Raw genomic sequence first — 17,301 nt, forward strand, 5'->3', positions numbered from 1 at the left:
GGGGGGGGGGGGGCTCCTCGCCAAGTCAGCTGTTCTCCTCCACAGGTATCACACCAGAAGACAAGCTGTTCAAACTCCATCCGCATGCACACTCATCACTCTCCCTGATGATGTTGATGACCATTGTCTCATTTATAAATGACATGAGTATAACATAAAGGTTTCCCAAAGAAAATATAATTTAAAGAGGTCCTATTATGCAAAATCCTCTTTTTCATGTATTTTATACATAAACATGTGTCCCCTCTATGTAAAGAGATTCTGAAAGTTTCAGGAAAAAACCTTCGCTCTCTTTTTGTCCTGATCCATTTATATGACAACCTGTCTAAAAATGAGCTGATCAGATTTTGGCCACTTTATGATGTCATAACGATTTTCTGGATTGTGTAACCATTAGCCAATCACCAACCAAGGTAACCCCCCCCCACCTTATCACCTGAATCTCCTCCTAGATCACCATCGAGGCCAAACACTTCAAAGAGATGTTTTGAGATGAAAAACTGTATAATACCTTTAAAACAACACAAGTCAAACTATACTATACCATAAAACTATGTATTGAATTCAATAAACTGTTAAGGCTTTCCTTGTGATTCAGGCTACAACATGTGGTGTTCATGCAATACCGTTTATTGAATATTGGGAAGACTTTGTTATTTTTTATTTTAAACCAGATGAGCTTCTGACTCTCCATAAATAGGAAGAAGTACACCACAGGGTACTGCACACATTGGTCCAGCTCCTCAGCCTGAACACTTCACTTTTACAGCGCGGCTCTAGCCCTGCCCATCATGTGGACAGAGACAATGAGCTGATCCTTCTTAACGCTTTATTGGCTTCTGCCACAAACCTTCGCCGTCTCAAGCTGTTTATAGAGTTTATGTGTCATCTGGACGACGTGCAAACAGCTGGAGTCACTCCAGGCTCCGTGGTGACCTCTGATGGCCCTTTGCCAGAGCCACAGCTGGCATGTGTTTTATCCCAGATGTGAAGGCACTAAGTATCAGAACATCAGGCCTGCCACAGTGAAACTGAGACCTCTTACTAAACTCAGGTGCTGGCAGCTTTTACTGTACATCTTTTTAATGTTGAGTTTTGTTTGCCTAATGCATTAGAGATTTAACAGGTTATCGTGCTGATTCAAAGTATTCCTCTGATTTCCTTTTTCTATCGTCTCCATGTTACCATAAAGTAGCCTCTGAGTGCGCTGTGAATGTTTTATTATGTAATCCATTTTCTAGCTATATTATTTCAACCAGGTCAGCAAAATTCCAGCCTGCAGTTTTAACAGTGTTGTTTACACGTTTGTTTTCAAGGGCTCTGTGTTTACAGCTAATTTGGCCACAGACTCATGTTACTTAAGACTGATTATAATGACCTACAACAAGACTCCATTCATTTTTCTACTGGAAAACAGCGTCAACATTGTCAATATGCTGCATGTTGAATTGCTCACTGAAGTGTAATGGTTTTTCGACCTTTGGGGTTGAGACCTGCCAAACTGTTTGTCATGGGGTTGCATGTTTTTTAAATAGAAGAGTAAATCTGATTCCTACATTAAACTATGTTGCTTGTATACTATACTCTTTTGCTGTTACTTGTGAAATATTGAATACATTTAACTCTACAGATCTTTTAAATCATTTATGTTGAAAAGAAACATTATTACATTATTTGCCAACAGATCTCACAGACATCTGCCTCATCAGTCAGTTCAGCTGCTGATCGAAACATTTCACAAGAGACAACCCTGTTCCATTTCCTCTAATAAGAACCGTTATTGTTTGGCTTTGGTCAATTGTACACCAAATTATCCATTTAGTTTTGAACGGTTACCTACAATATTTCTCCACATTTGCACGATTTTACAACTGCGTCATTACCTGAGAGCTTTATGTAGATCCAGTGTCAGATGTTGTTGACCACTGAACTCAAAAACAGAGCAGGTGGGGGTTGAGTGGCTTGCTCAAGGAGTCAACAGCAGTTGGGGAAATTATTGTAAAAGCTTTTGGACTTTTTTTCTAGTTGATCCAATCGTCTGAACTGAAGCATTTATTTCTGAGTTTCTCCGAGTGTTATTCTCTTAAAGGTCACCTATTATGCAGAATCCACTTTTTCATGTATTTTATACATAAACCTGTGTAAAGAGATTCTGAACGTTTCAGGGAAAAAGTTTCTCTCTCTTTTTCTCCTGATCCCTTTATATAAAAACATGTCCACTTTATGATGTCATAACAATTTGTTGGCTTGTGTAACCATTAGCCAATCACCAACCAAGGTAACCCCCCCCCTCCCACCTTATCACCTGAATCTCCTCCTAGAGCACCATTGTGTTCTTTTTAACCAAATATCTCTCAGAGGGGCGTGTGGAGGGGCTCCTTATTTTCATCTAAAGTAACAGACAGAGAATCAGCACTTTTGAAACAGGGCTGAAACAGAGGGGATTATGGGATGCTACAATGATCTGTTTGGTATTTGGAGCCAAACATTTCAGAGACACGTTTTGTATATATCTGAGACCTATAATATATTGATGAACAGTATAATAGGGGACCTTTAAGAAATGAATTTATTTTTGCAAATGTGTAATTTTGACTATGCAAACTACGATCACCTCTGTGACCTCCCCCCTCCCGCCTTCAGTGCAACGCCACGCTCAGTGGAGGAGCAGATTGAGTTGGAGCCAGTGTTAATGTAATCTTCTCTGTTTAATTAGAGTGAGCGTGGTGGGCAGCTAAACCAAACCACATTACCCGCCATCTGGTGGGGAGCAGCCCTGCTCTTACCCACCCTCACTATCATTAGCCTCTACAAGACAAGACACAAACATATACATGACAGCTATTTATTCATCCTGCCACTTTCAATACTGACACAACTGCTTAGCATTTAGCCACTATGCTGAGGCCACCCTCACGCTTAGACCTGTCATAAGTATATTGTTATTTAATTACAATATGTTGCACACACTGAAATGTCCACATTAAATGTTGTCAAAGACTACGAAGGCCACAAACGGCCCAACATGGGATCTCTCTAAATGACTGTTCCTCTCAGAGATTTTCTCTCCAACTTTCAATAAAACCTGACCTCAAAACAGCAACCTTTAACATTTAAAAAAAGGAAAATGTATCTAAAAAAAAAGGAATTGATTTACACGCTGAATATTTACACCAAAAATAATAAAAGCATATTTTAAATGGAAGTCTAACAGTCTACCACCAGGGAGCACTATGCTACCACAGCTACCAGCCTGTGCAGAGTGAGGGGAAATAATTAGCACCATGTTTTCTTTTGTCATACAAAATAATGGATATCATTGTTCAGCTGTTCTTTTATGATTTTTATATTTAGTTTACTCTATTAACTTTCCTTAGGTGTCCAATGTAATATATGTGTGGTCTTATAGGGTCAAGTGTTTAAGCAGCAGTGACTCAGGTATAACTCATGACACTGGTATGCACTCACCTTTAATATTATTTACAGTTGTGATTCAGTAGTTTTACCAGCAGGTAGCATGATTGCTGCACAGGAAGGTTAACTAAAACTAAAGTAACGAGCCTCTTTTGAAAATATAAGAAGTAAAAAGTGCAGCTATTTGTGTTAAAAATGTAAGAAGTAAAAGTAAAAAGTTGTCAGAAAGTACTGATACCATAAAAATTACAGTAACAAAGTATTTGTACTCCACAACTTCCCACCTCTGAGCACGAGGTGTGAGATGTACTGTGTTTGTGTGTGTGCGTGCGTGTGCGTGTGTGTGCGTGTGTGTGTGTGTGTGTGTGTGTGTGTGTGTGTGTGTGTGTGTGTGTGTGTGTGTGTGTGTGTGTGTGTGTGTGTGTGTGTGTGTGTGTGTGTGTGTGTGTTGGGGCCATAGATTAGTGGTCTCCATCATCACCCTGTGCTGCATCATGACCTTGACAGCTTTCGCATATTGAACAAATTATATGTCATCATGACATTGCGAAAAACCTCAGCCATGCTTTTGCACAAATAAAGGTTTGTTCATTAGTTCTTGACCCTATACATTTGTGATGCATTCTATCCACATTATAGAGGAGTTTAGATCAATATTTACATTTCACTCACAGCTGTTTGTATAGTGTGACCAATACTCTGAAGATATCATTATCTTGTTCACATTACAATGTATGTATACTGAGTATGTGTGTGAACATAAAGACCAATTGATGGTTCTGTTCACGACTATTACAGATTCAACCATGCTTTTATATAAGAAAACGTTTACAATTTGCCTTTCATCACTTGTCAATCGCCTGACATATTAATCAATTGTTTAATGGTTCCATCTTTTACCTGAAAATGTAGAAGTTGTGATCTTTTCATCTTTATCATAAGCCAGAAACAATATCCCCTTGTATTTATTCAACAGGGTTGAATAAATAGTTCAGGCATTTTATGAAATACACTTATTTTCTTTTGTTGTTGACAATTTGTTAATCTGTATGTTGCATTAGAAGCTGGAGCCAGTTATAATTCAGCATTAAGGCAAGAACCACAGGCTCTGTCTTATGTGAAATAACTCAAAATCCCCCTTGAAACAACACTTTTGTATTTTTCACTTATGTTATTGTAATGAGAGAACCTAATATAACATGTTTATCAGTGAGCGTAAGAGGTAATGGTAGGCAGATGTTGTTACGTACAGTATGGACACAACCAGGTTATTATGCTTAGCTAACTGGCTGCTGAATGTAGCTTAATTCATATAACGATAGGAGTGATTTCAGATAACATTCAGTAGAAAAGTCACATTTTAGTTTAGTTTAAAGGTCCCCTATTATACTGTTATACTTTCATGACTTTATTTAAGGTCTCAGATATATACAAAACATGTCTCTGAAGTGTTTGGCCTCCAAATACCAAACAGATCGTGCATTGTAGCATCCCATAATCCCCTCTGTTTCAGCGCAGTTTCAAAAGTGCTGATTCTCTGTCTATTACTTTAGATGAAAATAAGGAGCCACTCCCCACGCCGCTCCGAGAGATATTTGGTTAAAAAGAACACAATGGTGCTCTAGGAGGAGATTCAGGTGATAAGGTGGGTGGGGGGTTACCTTGGTTGGTTATTGGCTAATGGTTACACAAGCCAAAAAAATTGTTATGACATCATAAAGTGGCCAAAATCTGATCAGCTCATTTTCAGACAGGTTTTAATATAAATGGATCAGGACAAAAAGTGAGCCAATGTTTTTTAATGAAACTTTCAGACTCTCTTTACACAGAGGGGACACATGTGTATAAAAGACAGGAAAAAGTGGATTTTGCATAATAGGTGATCTTTAAAACTAACATTTTAGGCCTAGACATTTGGAATTTGACGGGTGGTTTTAATAGGTGTACTCAAACGTGTGTGATTGTGCGGTGGTGCTCTGTCAGACAACACAATTGCATTTTGATGGTGCCTTTAACATGCTCCACTTTGCCCTCTAACTGTGGGCCCAAGCCTTAATGGCAGCCTCCGCACAACTCTCCTGACAGCCCACACATTAATGAGTCAGGTTTGAATGGCTTGGTGGGCTGGACTGTGTCAAAAAGCCTTTGAGGCAAATGTTGCCCTAACTTTGAAAAGAAGCTTCCCTCCCTTCTGCTCGGTTCTACCCTACTGTGGGATTTCAGAGCCGGGATGGAGAGACTGCATCTGATGTTCAAGGTCTGGACACTGAGACAGGCACACAGACAAATGGCTGAGATAAGAGCGGAGCTGATCAGATCTCAGTACAGCAAACAGGGAGAGCTTCCCCTGTGAGGAGGGATGGAAGCAGCTCCAAACTGGGCTGCAGCCAGCCTTTCCACAGTGGACTGTGCTCCATGAATAAATGAATGAATGCAGTGCCTATGGGGCGTCTGTGACACCAAGGTGACAGACTGTTATTGTTGTTGTTGGAGGGCTTTTCTCATGAAATTTAGATTCCTCACCAAAGATAGTTATAATAGCTTATGTTCATATTTTCTGTCTTGTCAGTGACTCAATTTATTAACTTGAGTGAACGTTTATTGGCTTTGATATCTTTGTGGCAGTTGTATATAATATCAAGTGATATATGGTGCTCTCACTATCATTTTTGTGTTTTATAGTGTTTATCTTTTATCTTTTTTTTTTAATACTTTGTTTTCTTTAACAGGATGAGTGAGGGTAAAATAACATTACATTTAAGCTGACCCAAACCTGACCCAAATGAGATGGTACCAAATAATACTTCATCCCCACTCATTTTTTCAAAACAAACAAACACTGACCAAACCTCCCCTCCCCCCTCCAACATGCCTCCCTTCCCAAACCAACACAAACACACACACAAACTCACACATACACACGACACACTCGCTTGAGATGTTTTAAGTGTTCCCCAATATGTCCAGTTTTAGTAGTGTTTATCGACTGTAGTTTCAACTTCATGATCATTTTAGAGGATTTTGGTGCGGTTAATTTATACTGTGCTATAATGAGTATTTTTTGTTATTTTGCCCACCCCATTTAGATAATTTAATATTAGAAATAAAACATCCAAGTATGAATAGGGCTGTAGCAAGTACTGATTATTTTAATTATCAAGTAATACGTTAAATATTGATTTATATAATTTTTGTTCTTAGATGTCAGAAAATCATGAAAATTGTCCTGCACAGTTTCCAAAGAGTTACAGTTGACATCTTCAAATTGCTTAGCTGCAAATTGCTTTGTTCAATCAACTGCAGACTATATCATTACATTACGTTATTAGAAACTAATAGAGAACATTGCTTGATAAATGTCTTCAAAATAAGGCAAGTCTTTTTAGAACTATAAAAAAAAGAACAGCGTCACAAAAACGACTGTGTGTTGCAGGACTGGATTAGACTGAATTTACTCTTAAGCTACAGGTGTAACTCCTACACTGAGAAAATACTTTTTATATTCATAAGCAACCACAAAAAGTAAGGACCAGACAATTATAGATTACTGTTATAATACTGAAAAACAGTGTTAAAGAATATCTACAAAAGGATAAATACACAACATTAACTTCTTGTGTGACTAAAATACTTAGCCAAGGCACATTCTTCATATCTGGGACTATATATTAAACGTCAAAACATTTTGATGGAGGATAAAAATAATCATTTGATAGAAGAACCTTACATGCATGTCCTTGAATGAAAATGCTCTTATTCTTTGCCCATTGATTTCTAACAAAGTGAATGGCAGCTCTGTGAACCACTTTTGACTCTCTGGGAGAATACATTTCACCAGAAGAGGGAGACAACAAGTCCCAGGAAGAGATGCAGCTGTGTTGTCGATGCTCTTCATTTTGCTTCTGCAGAAGAACAATTGAGCCCATTGCTAAGATTATCAAACATTATAAACTTCACAAACCCTAGTGTTACTCATTTCAGATGCTGCTCTTTCACGTGCATTGGTCATTTCTCCATGTTTGATTTCCAAATATTTCCATGGCACCTGTTACATGAGTGGAACAGATCTGAGCCATTTCTCAGATTTGGCCTTGACAGTTGGACAAGGAGGAATTTTCTTCCTGGCATTTTTTCCCATCACCTGGACTCTGACTCATCCCGCGCCATGCATATAGGAGATACATAAACAACCTTTGTATTACATATTATTTAACCTGGCCTAAATAATTCATTTAATTTAATTTGAATATATCAATAATTCGTCTGAGAGGCGACGTGAACACAGGCTTTGATCTCCCTTGAATAAGCCTCTCACCTTTTTCAAAGAGCACATCTCAGTTATTAATTATTCTTACTATTCTTAGAGTTAATGATTGCTTTATGCTGCCACTCACGCTTCCTTTTTCATAGCACTTAAAACAAAGATGACATTTTGAATGCAGAAAAGGAATATTGAAAGCGTATGACTGCGAGCAGTGGAGAGAGAGAAAGTCTCATCTGTCAGCGAGCAGACAGAAAACATTCATTTTGTTTCTGAGTGTTGAGAGATGATAGCTTTGGATTCCAAATGACGGGGATTGACATGATATGAGACTTTCAACAATCTGCAATAATGACCTTTTCGCCGAACCTACAAACTGTCAGGTAATAAAATGTCTCAGGTGCAAATGGCCAATCTTTTGGCATGGGTAAAAAGGGTAACCTAGCAACACCCGGTGTCCTATCAATAGTTAAGCTTGGAGGTATCTCTGGAGATGCTCCCCCCCCCTACAAAGACCCGGTTCAGCCTGCTTCAACAGGCCCCGTGACCCCCCCTGGACGTACAACAGCCTCATTCTCTGCTCCACTGCTGACCTCATTGTCTCTTTGTGAAGGGAAAATCCAGAGTTGCATTCTGTTAAATGGTGCATCCACTACGAGAGGGACACAGCTCTCTACCTCCAGCTCAGGCCTGCAGATGAGCACGGACACCGCTGCCTTTTCCTCAGGACTATACGACAGGAAAACATGGTAAGAAAGGGAGACTAAATATTCACTTGCTCCATCTGTCTAATGCAATCCTGACACCTCTTTACTTTCACCATCACAATGTACAGTAACAGCTGCTGATGTAGCGTTAACTTCAAACTTGTATCACACATGTTCCTGTCACTGGTTTATTTTGAAATGATTCAGGTTCATCCTATAATGACACAGCTGCATGGAATGTGTCAAGTGTTCATTTGCATTATAAGAAACTAATGCTAATTCCAAATGTAAAATGATATGTGTAGCTACACCCTAGAGTTAATACAAGAGAGCAGATGGTGTAGCTTTTATTTAGGAGGATTTTGTACTGTAACATGATAATACCAAGTCTGCATCTCACGTCGATGAAGAGTTTTTTTATAATTACCGTAATACTCTCAATATGTTGCTTTTAGAAACAGCTGCTCGTTGAGGAGTAATCGCAACCAAAACACTCTCACTCCAGAGAGAAACAGCTTTTTTTGATAACAAGTATTGTGTAGCATGTGTAAAAGACTCAAAACAGACATCCAAAGACTTTAACATGCTAATTGCTATCATGCATGTTGAGGAGATCTAGTAAACACACCTATAGCTCTGACTTCATACATCCGGATTGCGCAGTCTTGATAATATTCATGTTTACTTAACTCCTAATTAAATCTGACAGAGTCAAGTGCACTGTGTCTGAGGAGCAGATGTTCAGCGGGTAGTTTATTTTACAAGTAAGCAGATTTGCAAAAAACTTTAACAAAACAAGCTGTTATCAGGTCTGACTGGCTAACTTGACTTGTTTTAGAGTTTTGATGGAGACACATTATCAGTGATTGAGAACCCGGCAGCTGTCAGCCATCCCTTCCATTCAGAGAAAGCTGCAGGAGTGACGGAGCCCAAGGGAGTGCAGGGCTGGTTGAAAGGGATTCACCCGACGACTCACGGTAAGCTCCAGTGGTGCACCTGCTGATGGGCGACAGTCTACAACAGCAGTCGTGCATCACCAGTACAAAAACAAAACAAAAGACACTGAATACAATCCTTTACACTTCATTGATAAGAAATAAAGCTTTTGGATTGAAATGTCACAGTATAGATTTGCTTTTCAACTCTTAAGTGTTGTGCAGTATAGAATTTAGCTTATCAATAATCTAGTCCTGTTTGTTAATGTTCTATATACTGAATGTAACCGTTGACATTTAGTTATTTCTCTCAGGTTTAGCAGGCATCATGAAAGGTCTTAATTGTTTCTTTACAGCTCAGAGGCTAGTGAGGCTGCTGGCGGCGGTGTGTGCTGTCGGACTCTTGGGAGGCTTGGCTGTAGGTGTCTGGTTTCTAGGTGAGTCCTTGTGCTGAGATAGAATCAGTAAATTAGCTTAACTGTAACCAGGAAAAAAGTACAACATGTCTTGTAACAGCTATTCAAGCTTCAGAGCTTGGCAGATTTTTAAGGGCGTTTATTATCAGCATTTGACAGGACTGAAAATGTGTATATGAAGGTGCAACTAAAATGATCTTAAAAGATTGTAGTTGAAGGGGAAGCAACACCTTCTCTTATTTGAGAGGCTTTTAAAACTAGCAAATGTTTTTTCGAATGAATGTCTGTTCTGAGGTTCTAATTCAGAACATCCGTTAACATTTAGTCGAAACAATACACTTCATGTTTGTTCTGTCAGTGGCTTATTAAAAGTCTAATTACCTACATCTTCATCTAGTCAAACTTCTGCTGAAGCCTTCCTACTCCCAAAGTCCAGTGGGACTTGGGGACACAAAGGAGACGTCTTTCTGCAACGTAACCGAAGATATTTCTATCTCTGACCCCAGGAAAGGTCTGTGTTTCCTCCCCTTTTCATCCATGAATTAAACACTGCAGAATGTGTGCTGGCTGCTTTGATTTTTTGTTTAATAGCTGTGAAATTATCAATCAATAACGTCATCTTGTTGTTCACTCTTGAGACAGGCCCATTGACTGACATGAAAACATCACTCATAACGATCTCCTTGACTGTATTAGCATAGATACTTGTGTTTTTCCTAATCATCCCCCACTTATAAAACACGCTCGTTCATTACTGTTGCCTGAGAGCTTGTCTCTGGAGGGATTTTCAATCAATCAGGTTCAGTGTTTTACAGAATCAGCCCGGAGAACTCCCTGCTGGAGATCCAGCTGGGGAAGCTGCCCACCTGGCTGCCAGTGTGCTACGAGAGGTGGAACTCTTCACTGGGAACGCTGGTCTGCAGACAGCTCGGCCATTTGAGGTTTTTCACTTTGGACATAATCGTACACCCTTAACACTGATTGGGACTGCAGCTCTCACTCATTAACTTATAGTTTTAATCCAAGCCGGCTATGCCAAGGTTGAAGTCCCAGCTTATTTATGATTTTCCAATACCCCATTTGCAAATTTGCCTCAATGAGTCTGAATGATCTGAACACTCATTCCCACCATTTTTGCATATGTTCTCTTACCAGACTGACCAAGCATAAAGGAGTGAATCTAACTGATATCGGGCCAAACTTTACTGATGGCTTTATACAAATTACCTCGGAGCACAAGAGCAATCTGGAAAATATGTGGGAATTCAGGTAAGGCAATTTGTCTGAGGACATCATACTGGTAATGAAGCAGAAAGCTACTGCATAAGAATGATGCATCATTAGTTACACAATTTATTTTCATTTAGGGGGAACTGCATCACAGGGAAGGTTATCGCTTTGCAATGTTTCGGTGAGCAAATTAACCTAACTCTTTTTGTGTGATTTTAAATCCAACACCCCGAAGTTCCATTATAAAAATAAAGCTTGTGAATGCTGCCATTTGCTGTTGTGCTTTCTGACCAATCCAACTCCTTGATGAATGGATCTCTGTTTAGAGTGTGGGACAAGAGCGAAGCTGCCCAGGATAATCGGGGGGGTCGAGGCCACGCTGGGCAGGTGGCCCTGGCAGGTCAGCCTCTACTACAGCAACCGTCACACCTGCGGAGGCTCCATCATCACCAGTCAATGGGTAGTCACAGCTGCCCATTGTGTGCACAAGTAAGACAGCTGACCTTCCAGCACTTAAAGGGCCGGGGCTACGGACTAGAAGGAGAATAATCAGTCATTAGCAGCTGCGCCTCACTGGACACACGACGGTTCTTATCAGTGTCTTCTTCCTTGCTTCTTTTCTCAAATGTTAGCTACAGGCTACCTCAGGTGTCCAGCTGGGTGGTCTATGCTGGTATTGTCACCCGCAGCTCTGCGAAAATGGCTCAGCACACAGGATATGCGGTGGAGAAGATCATTTATAATAAGAACTATAACCACAGGAGCCACGACAGTGATATAGCACTTCTGAAACTGCGGACACCTTTAAATTTCTCAGGTCAGTCTGTGAAGCTCTTTGAAACCTTTGAACACAAAAGAGATAGCGGTGCTTCAAACACACAACAAAATGTCAATGCTTCGACCTCAGTTTACTGTTTATTTTCTTATCCTGACAAATTTCCGAAAACAAGCCTCTATTGAACCATAAAAGGGTATCAATTATCTCGAAAAAAAAAAGTATTAGATCTACTCCTTCCTCATTTAAAAATCCAGAATCAATGAATGTGCAAATGTTTGTACTTTCCAAAGTTTAACCACTTGACAAGATGTCTACTACTTCACTGAGAATCTATTTACAGTTTAAGTGTACTGGAGGCCTGAAGTTTTCACACCACATTCCTGTGAATTGCATATTGGACAACGATCGGCTTCCATATTATGAAATCTCTCCTGTCTGTACAAGTTTTTTTAAATGAGATTTAAGGTGAGCACAGAGAAACTTTCCCCATGGAGTGGATACAACAGCCTTCGAGTGTCAAAACTCTGCACATTCATCATTCTGCATAACCAAGGGAAGCGACAACATGAGAAAAATAGTATTTCAAGTTGAGGAAGACTTATGGGACCTATTTAACAATGGCTTGTGTACCCAAACATATTCGCAGTAAAGGGAGACTTGAGGGAGCCTATTACAAGACAAAACCCCATCAGGGGGAAATAAATCCAGTCTGGTCTCTCAAACAGTGTTGAATAAAAAGCCATTACAACTACAAAACATATCTGAATACAAAAATCATAAACCAAGTTATCATGTTCCAGCCTGTCAGAATAATTATGTAAATTATTCTGACACCAGATACAATTGGGCCCGTCTGCTTGCCTCAGTACGACTATGATCTTCCAGGAGGAACACAGTGCTGGATCTCTGGATGGGGATACACACAGCCTGACGGTGGTGAGGCAGTACTGCTCTAAAAATAATTTACATCTGCTGCAAGTCTAATTCACACATGATGACAGTGTGCCAGGTGTATTGACAGAGCAGCATTAAACCTGTGTCTTCTCACTCAGTTCACTCACCTGACACCCTGAAAGAGGCGCCTGTTCCCATAATAAGCACAAAGAACTGCAACAGCTCCTGCATGTACAATGGAGAGATCACACCACGGATGCTTTGTGCAGGATACACAGAGGGAAAAGTGGATGCATGCCAGGTCAGAGTTATGTTTTGAAGACTGGCTTGCAGAGGCGTTTTAAAGATTCATCCTCTTTTATGTGACTTGTTTACGGTAAAACCCTGGCATGATGAAAGCTGGGTGAGTTTAGTGTTTGTGTCTACCTCTCCAGGGGGACAGTGGGGGTCCTCTGGTTTGCCAGGATGAAAATGTATGGAGGCTGGTAGGGGTCGTCAGCTGGGGGACAGGCTGTGCTGAGCCCAACCATCCAGGGGTTTACACCAACGTTGCTGAATTCTTGGGCTGGATCTACGACATGATTGAGGTAAACAGGCTTTTTAGATGTGCGAATAATCTGCAAATTATTTCCTCAACAAATTAATTAGTCTAGAAGTGTCCTAGTGTCCAAGGTGACATTGTCAAAATGCTTCTTGCTTTTTTTTTTTACCAACAAAGATGCCCATTTAACTACCAAGACAAACGAAAAATAAGAGAATCATTTAATTTAGGAAGCTGGAACTGGCAAATGTTCAACATTATTATTTGGTAAGGTAATACATTAAGAAACTAATTGTTGAATAATAATATATTGCTTTTGTTTATCAACTAATTGGTTAATCAACTAATCATTGCAGCTCAGTAGTAGCAGTAGGCCCACATCAGATATAAGAATATTCCCCTTCATTTGGTGACACATAAGTACATTTAATGTTGATACTACATTGCTGAGGATGCTTCTATTACTAATTGTACTTAATGCTGGACTTTTACTTGAATTGGAGTTTTCAAAATGCTATTTTTGCTTAATAAATTAGGATATTTGTTATTATACTCCACTCAAGTCATATCACTCAATAATCAATTGTATACACCGCCAGCATTGAGATACTGTAGTATTGGCATCTAGAAAATAACAGTAAACTATATAAGTACAGTTAATAAACCGCTTGCTTATAATGACTCTTTGTTTTTGCAGACTTACTGAGGGCTGAGGGAGGCTCAGAAAGAAGAAGCAAAGGATGCTGTTGATGTTTGAGACATTTGAAAAACAGAGTTGATACTTTTACTTTAAATGTCCGTTGTATTATGTACACATTAAGACAATCAAAAGACATTATGCATATTTACGTTAATTTTTGTATGTATTGAATATAAATTATGCCTCTTATTAAACTGTGTCCGATGTGATTACTGAGCTGCAACTCTGCCTCTGACCACCAGGCGGCTTCTGAGTAACCAGTTTCCATAGCAACTAACAACATTAGCTAAGACACGTTAGACTTTTGGCAGACTTGAACTAACCAAAGTGTGTTTTATTTATCTTTGTTTCACATTTGGAGCCTAATTTAATAGCACAACTAATATATTATACTGTAGACAAGCTATTTGTTCTAAATTCAAATATTTGCTACCTTTAGTGGCTTGCTAGCCTCAACATTAGTGTTTGCTAACTCCAAAGTTAGTCACCTCAAGATGTCTGGCAGCACAGGGGATGTTTTACAGCAAGTCAACCAGTTCTGGTCCATCCTGGATGATCTTTCTCAAAATGACCCCGCAGCATACCGCGAGTTGATAGAGAAGCAGATGAAAGAAGGAGCTGGATTCAGTGCACCGCCTGAGCTAGACTCCTGTATTCGCACTGAAATGCTGGTAAGTTACGTCGTTTGCATTAGCTTAAAAATGAACGGTCACAAGATAAATTTAACTACCAAACCTGCAATGTAAAATGCTCTGTGACGACAAACAGTGCGTCACAGCAGGGAAAGCACAGGTGTTTCTCATTAATAATAGACCCGTGCCAACCAGGTAAGTGAGCTATATCACAGGTGTGGAACCAAATTAAATGACCCAAATAAAAAGCCACAGCTGACGCTTTAAACATGAATGTATTCCTTTCTTTCCAAAACGCATCTGTGCCTTTCAACTTTTTATTAAGGAAAACGATAAGTTTAGTTTCTCCTTGATTATGACTTGTACTATTGCTGGCAACTTGTTTCAATCAACATTTTAGCAGTAGGCCTACCCTATATGTGAAAAGGACACAGAATATAATGGTCACATCATTTGGTGTAATGCCTGGCATTGACAGAAAAAAGTATTGCTTTTACTAAGTTACACTTTTTTTTGTAAGTGAATGTGTGTCCACTGTGACAATGCTCAATAAGGTCAGTGTGTATCATCTACTGCACCTGTCTATCTAAAATAGCTTAAACTATATAATCAAAAAATTACTAGATAAGATTAAACAATTATTTTTTCATTTATTGAGTAGGCTAATCTTCAAATAAACAAAATAGTGAAGGGGGCCATCACAAACTCCCATAGCCCATTTAAGCATCTCCAAATGGATTGTTCTGTTCAACCAACAGTATCACACCCAAAACTATTCACTTTACTGTCACAAGATTGAGAACAAACTGACAAATAATATTTGTGCCGAAGCTTAACTGGTAATTATTTGCATTATTTTAGCTTAAAAAACGGGAATGGACTTTTCCCTTGTGAACATTGCTTCTACTCTACTTTTTATCCCTTAATAGAAAAGCTGCCACCCCTGTGTGTGTTTTAGTTTAGAGATAGGGTGTGTATTGACAGGTGTTACATCTGTGTTCTCAACAGGAGCCAAAGAAAGGGTCACTGTACATCAACATATGCAGCTGGAAACGTGTGCCTGCACCTCAGGATCCCAGCAGGCCTTTACCTGTGTGTGCAGGAAAACTGGAAACAGACCAGAATGAAGGTCAGAGTAAAAGTCAAAGTTGTGCAGCATCACAAGCTACCGAATCGAATTCGCTAGAAAGAAAAAAAAATACATTATAGTTTTTCTTTTTCCAGGCATCTGCACTGTGTTGGATGTGGCATTTAACCCTGCAGTGCTACAGGAAAGTAAGAAAGACAAAACAGAAGTGTACATGCTGACCCTGAGCTTTGCCCAGCAGCATCATGGGATGAGGTTATCTCAGGAGTACACTGTCGTCAGCTGTAGCCCAAAGAGTAACCCAGAAGACTTGCACCGCCGCCTTGGGTTTCGGCAGTGGCCTTACACCTCCAGTAAAACAGACACAGGTAGGGCAGAACGTTTTATACCCAATAAGCCGCCACAAGCCCTTTTATTGTGGATCTATTTTTCTTTGCCGCTGCAGGTGTATTATCTTTCACCTTCTACCAAAGTTCCTAATAATCTATCATGTTCTTTTTACAGCCAGTCAGACCCCAGCTGACCTCCTGCAGCAAATAACTGCTCTACGCTCAGAGAAACAACACCAGGACTCTGGAGCCCAAATTGACTTCAGACCTGCAGAGCAAATAAATATGGATTTGATCCAGGTCATCTCCACCACATTTGTGCAGCCTCAGAAGCCTGAGTACCAGCTCGAGGTGAAGACAGATAAGGAAGGGGTTGCTCGCAGCATGGAGATCACATTGGATCTGCCAAAGGTTTGCTCCATGTCCGAGTGTCAGCTGACAATCTCCAAGGTAACCGGTTACACACTCCTTTGAACAGTTATGAACAACTTTAAAATCCAATGCGTGTCAGTGCGTAGTGGGTTGTCATTAATATAACGTAAATACATTGCGGTTATCGTTCTACTTTTGTGAGTAAAACTGAGCGGTGATTTTATTTGTCTACAGGACGACGTCTTACTGGAGGTGGAGGATGTCTACTATTTGCTTCTAGAACTCCCCAAACCTGTTATTGAAGACACTGCATCGGCCATTTTTAATAAGAAGAATCGAACGCTAACTTTGAGAGTGGATGTTTTTTTATGACAATTTGACTAAATAGTGAAACTAATAATGAAGAGAAGAGGTGAGTAGTGCTGGAAATGGGCAGAAGAAACTGTGAAGCTAGGAATGCATTCTGATATTGAGATTACCTCAAACCAAATAACCCAAACAAGCTGAATTCATGCTACAGTATGCAATCTGAAAAGCCTGAAAAACCTCAAAACAATAGACAGCTCCCCTGTAAACTGATCTGTTCCAAATCCATCTGGCTTTGTGCAGGAAACGATATATACAAATAAAAGCCCTCTCATATTTTTATCCATGATTTGTTTTTGTTTCGTTCTACTTGTGAATTTCTGGGATTTGCCAATTTGTCCTTATTTTGTACTTCTCTTAATATTTTTAGGAGGAATCAAAAATACTTTTTACTGAGATAGATAAAAGAATCTGGCTTTCACAGATAAAAAAAAATAGTATCTATAGTTCAATTTTACATTTTAGAAATATATTTAAAACACATGAATATCATATTATCAGATTAAGATGTGTTACAGCATGATAGTTTTTGAATTATTCAATGTGTGTATTTAAATAACTCTATTGGTCCACTGATCCAATTTAAACCCATGGAGGATTTCAGCTTCAGAATGGCTTACTCTTAGATGCTAGATCATT

At 39.5% G+C, this 17,301-nt stretch overlaps 2 protein-coding genes and 1 long non-coding RNA gene across 3 annotated transcripts; 2 read left to right on the forward strand and 1 right to left on the reverse strand.

Moving 5' to 3' along the window:
- The first annotated feature begins 8,178 nt into the window (after positions 1-8,178).
- Positions 8,179-14,063, forward strand: tmprss5 (transmembrane serine protease 5). Its single transcript, XM_010787855.1, has 13 exons — positions 8,179-8,424; positions 9,221-9,359; positions 9,674-9,754; positions 10,131-10,244; positions 10,533-10,674; positions 10,889-11,002; positions 11,101-11,144; positions 11,290-11,452; positions 11,596-11,780; positions 12,579-12,677; positions 12,794-12,936; positions 13,070-13,222; positions 13,874-14,063. Exons 1-13 carry the CDS (start codon positions 8,422-8,424, stop codon positions 13,880-13,882), a joined length of 1,389 nt encoding a protein of 462 aa, XP_010786157.1. The 5' UTR covers positions 8,179-8,421; the 3' UTR covers positions 13,883-14,063.
- LOC104959949 (uncharacterized) lies at positions 11,417-14,451 on the reverse strand. Its single transcript, XR_799939.1, has 3 exons — positions 14,365-14,451; positions 13,062-13,206; positions 11,417-11,497 (listed from the first exon to the last, which is right to left on the reverse strand). It is a non-coding gene; the product is annotated as an uncharacterized lncRNA (long non-coding RNA).
- Positions 14,164-16,944, forward strand: pih1d2 (PIH1 domain containing 2). The gene is made up of 5 exons (XM_010787854.1): positions 14,164-14,547; positions 15,517-15,637; positions 15,733-15,963; positions 16,100-16,374; positions 16,531-16,944. Exons 1-5 carry the CDS (start codon positions 14,371-14,373, stop codon positions 16,666-16,668), a joined length of 942 nt encoding a protein of 313 aa, XP_010786156.1. The 5' UTR covers positions 14,164-14,370; the 3' UTR covers positions 16,669-16,944.
- The last annotated feature ends 357 nt before the right edge of the window (positions 16,945-17,301 follow it).

Source organism: Notothenia coriiceps, unplaced genomic scaffold (assembly GCF_000735185.1).
Source record: "Notothenia coriiceps isolate Sejong01 unplaced genomic scaffold, NC01 NC01_scaffold00031444, whole genome shotgun sequence".
NCBI classification, from domain to species: domain Eukaryota; kingdom Metazoa; phylum Chordata; class Actinopteri; order Perciformes; family Nototheniidae; genus Notothenia; species Notothenia coriiceps.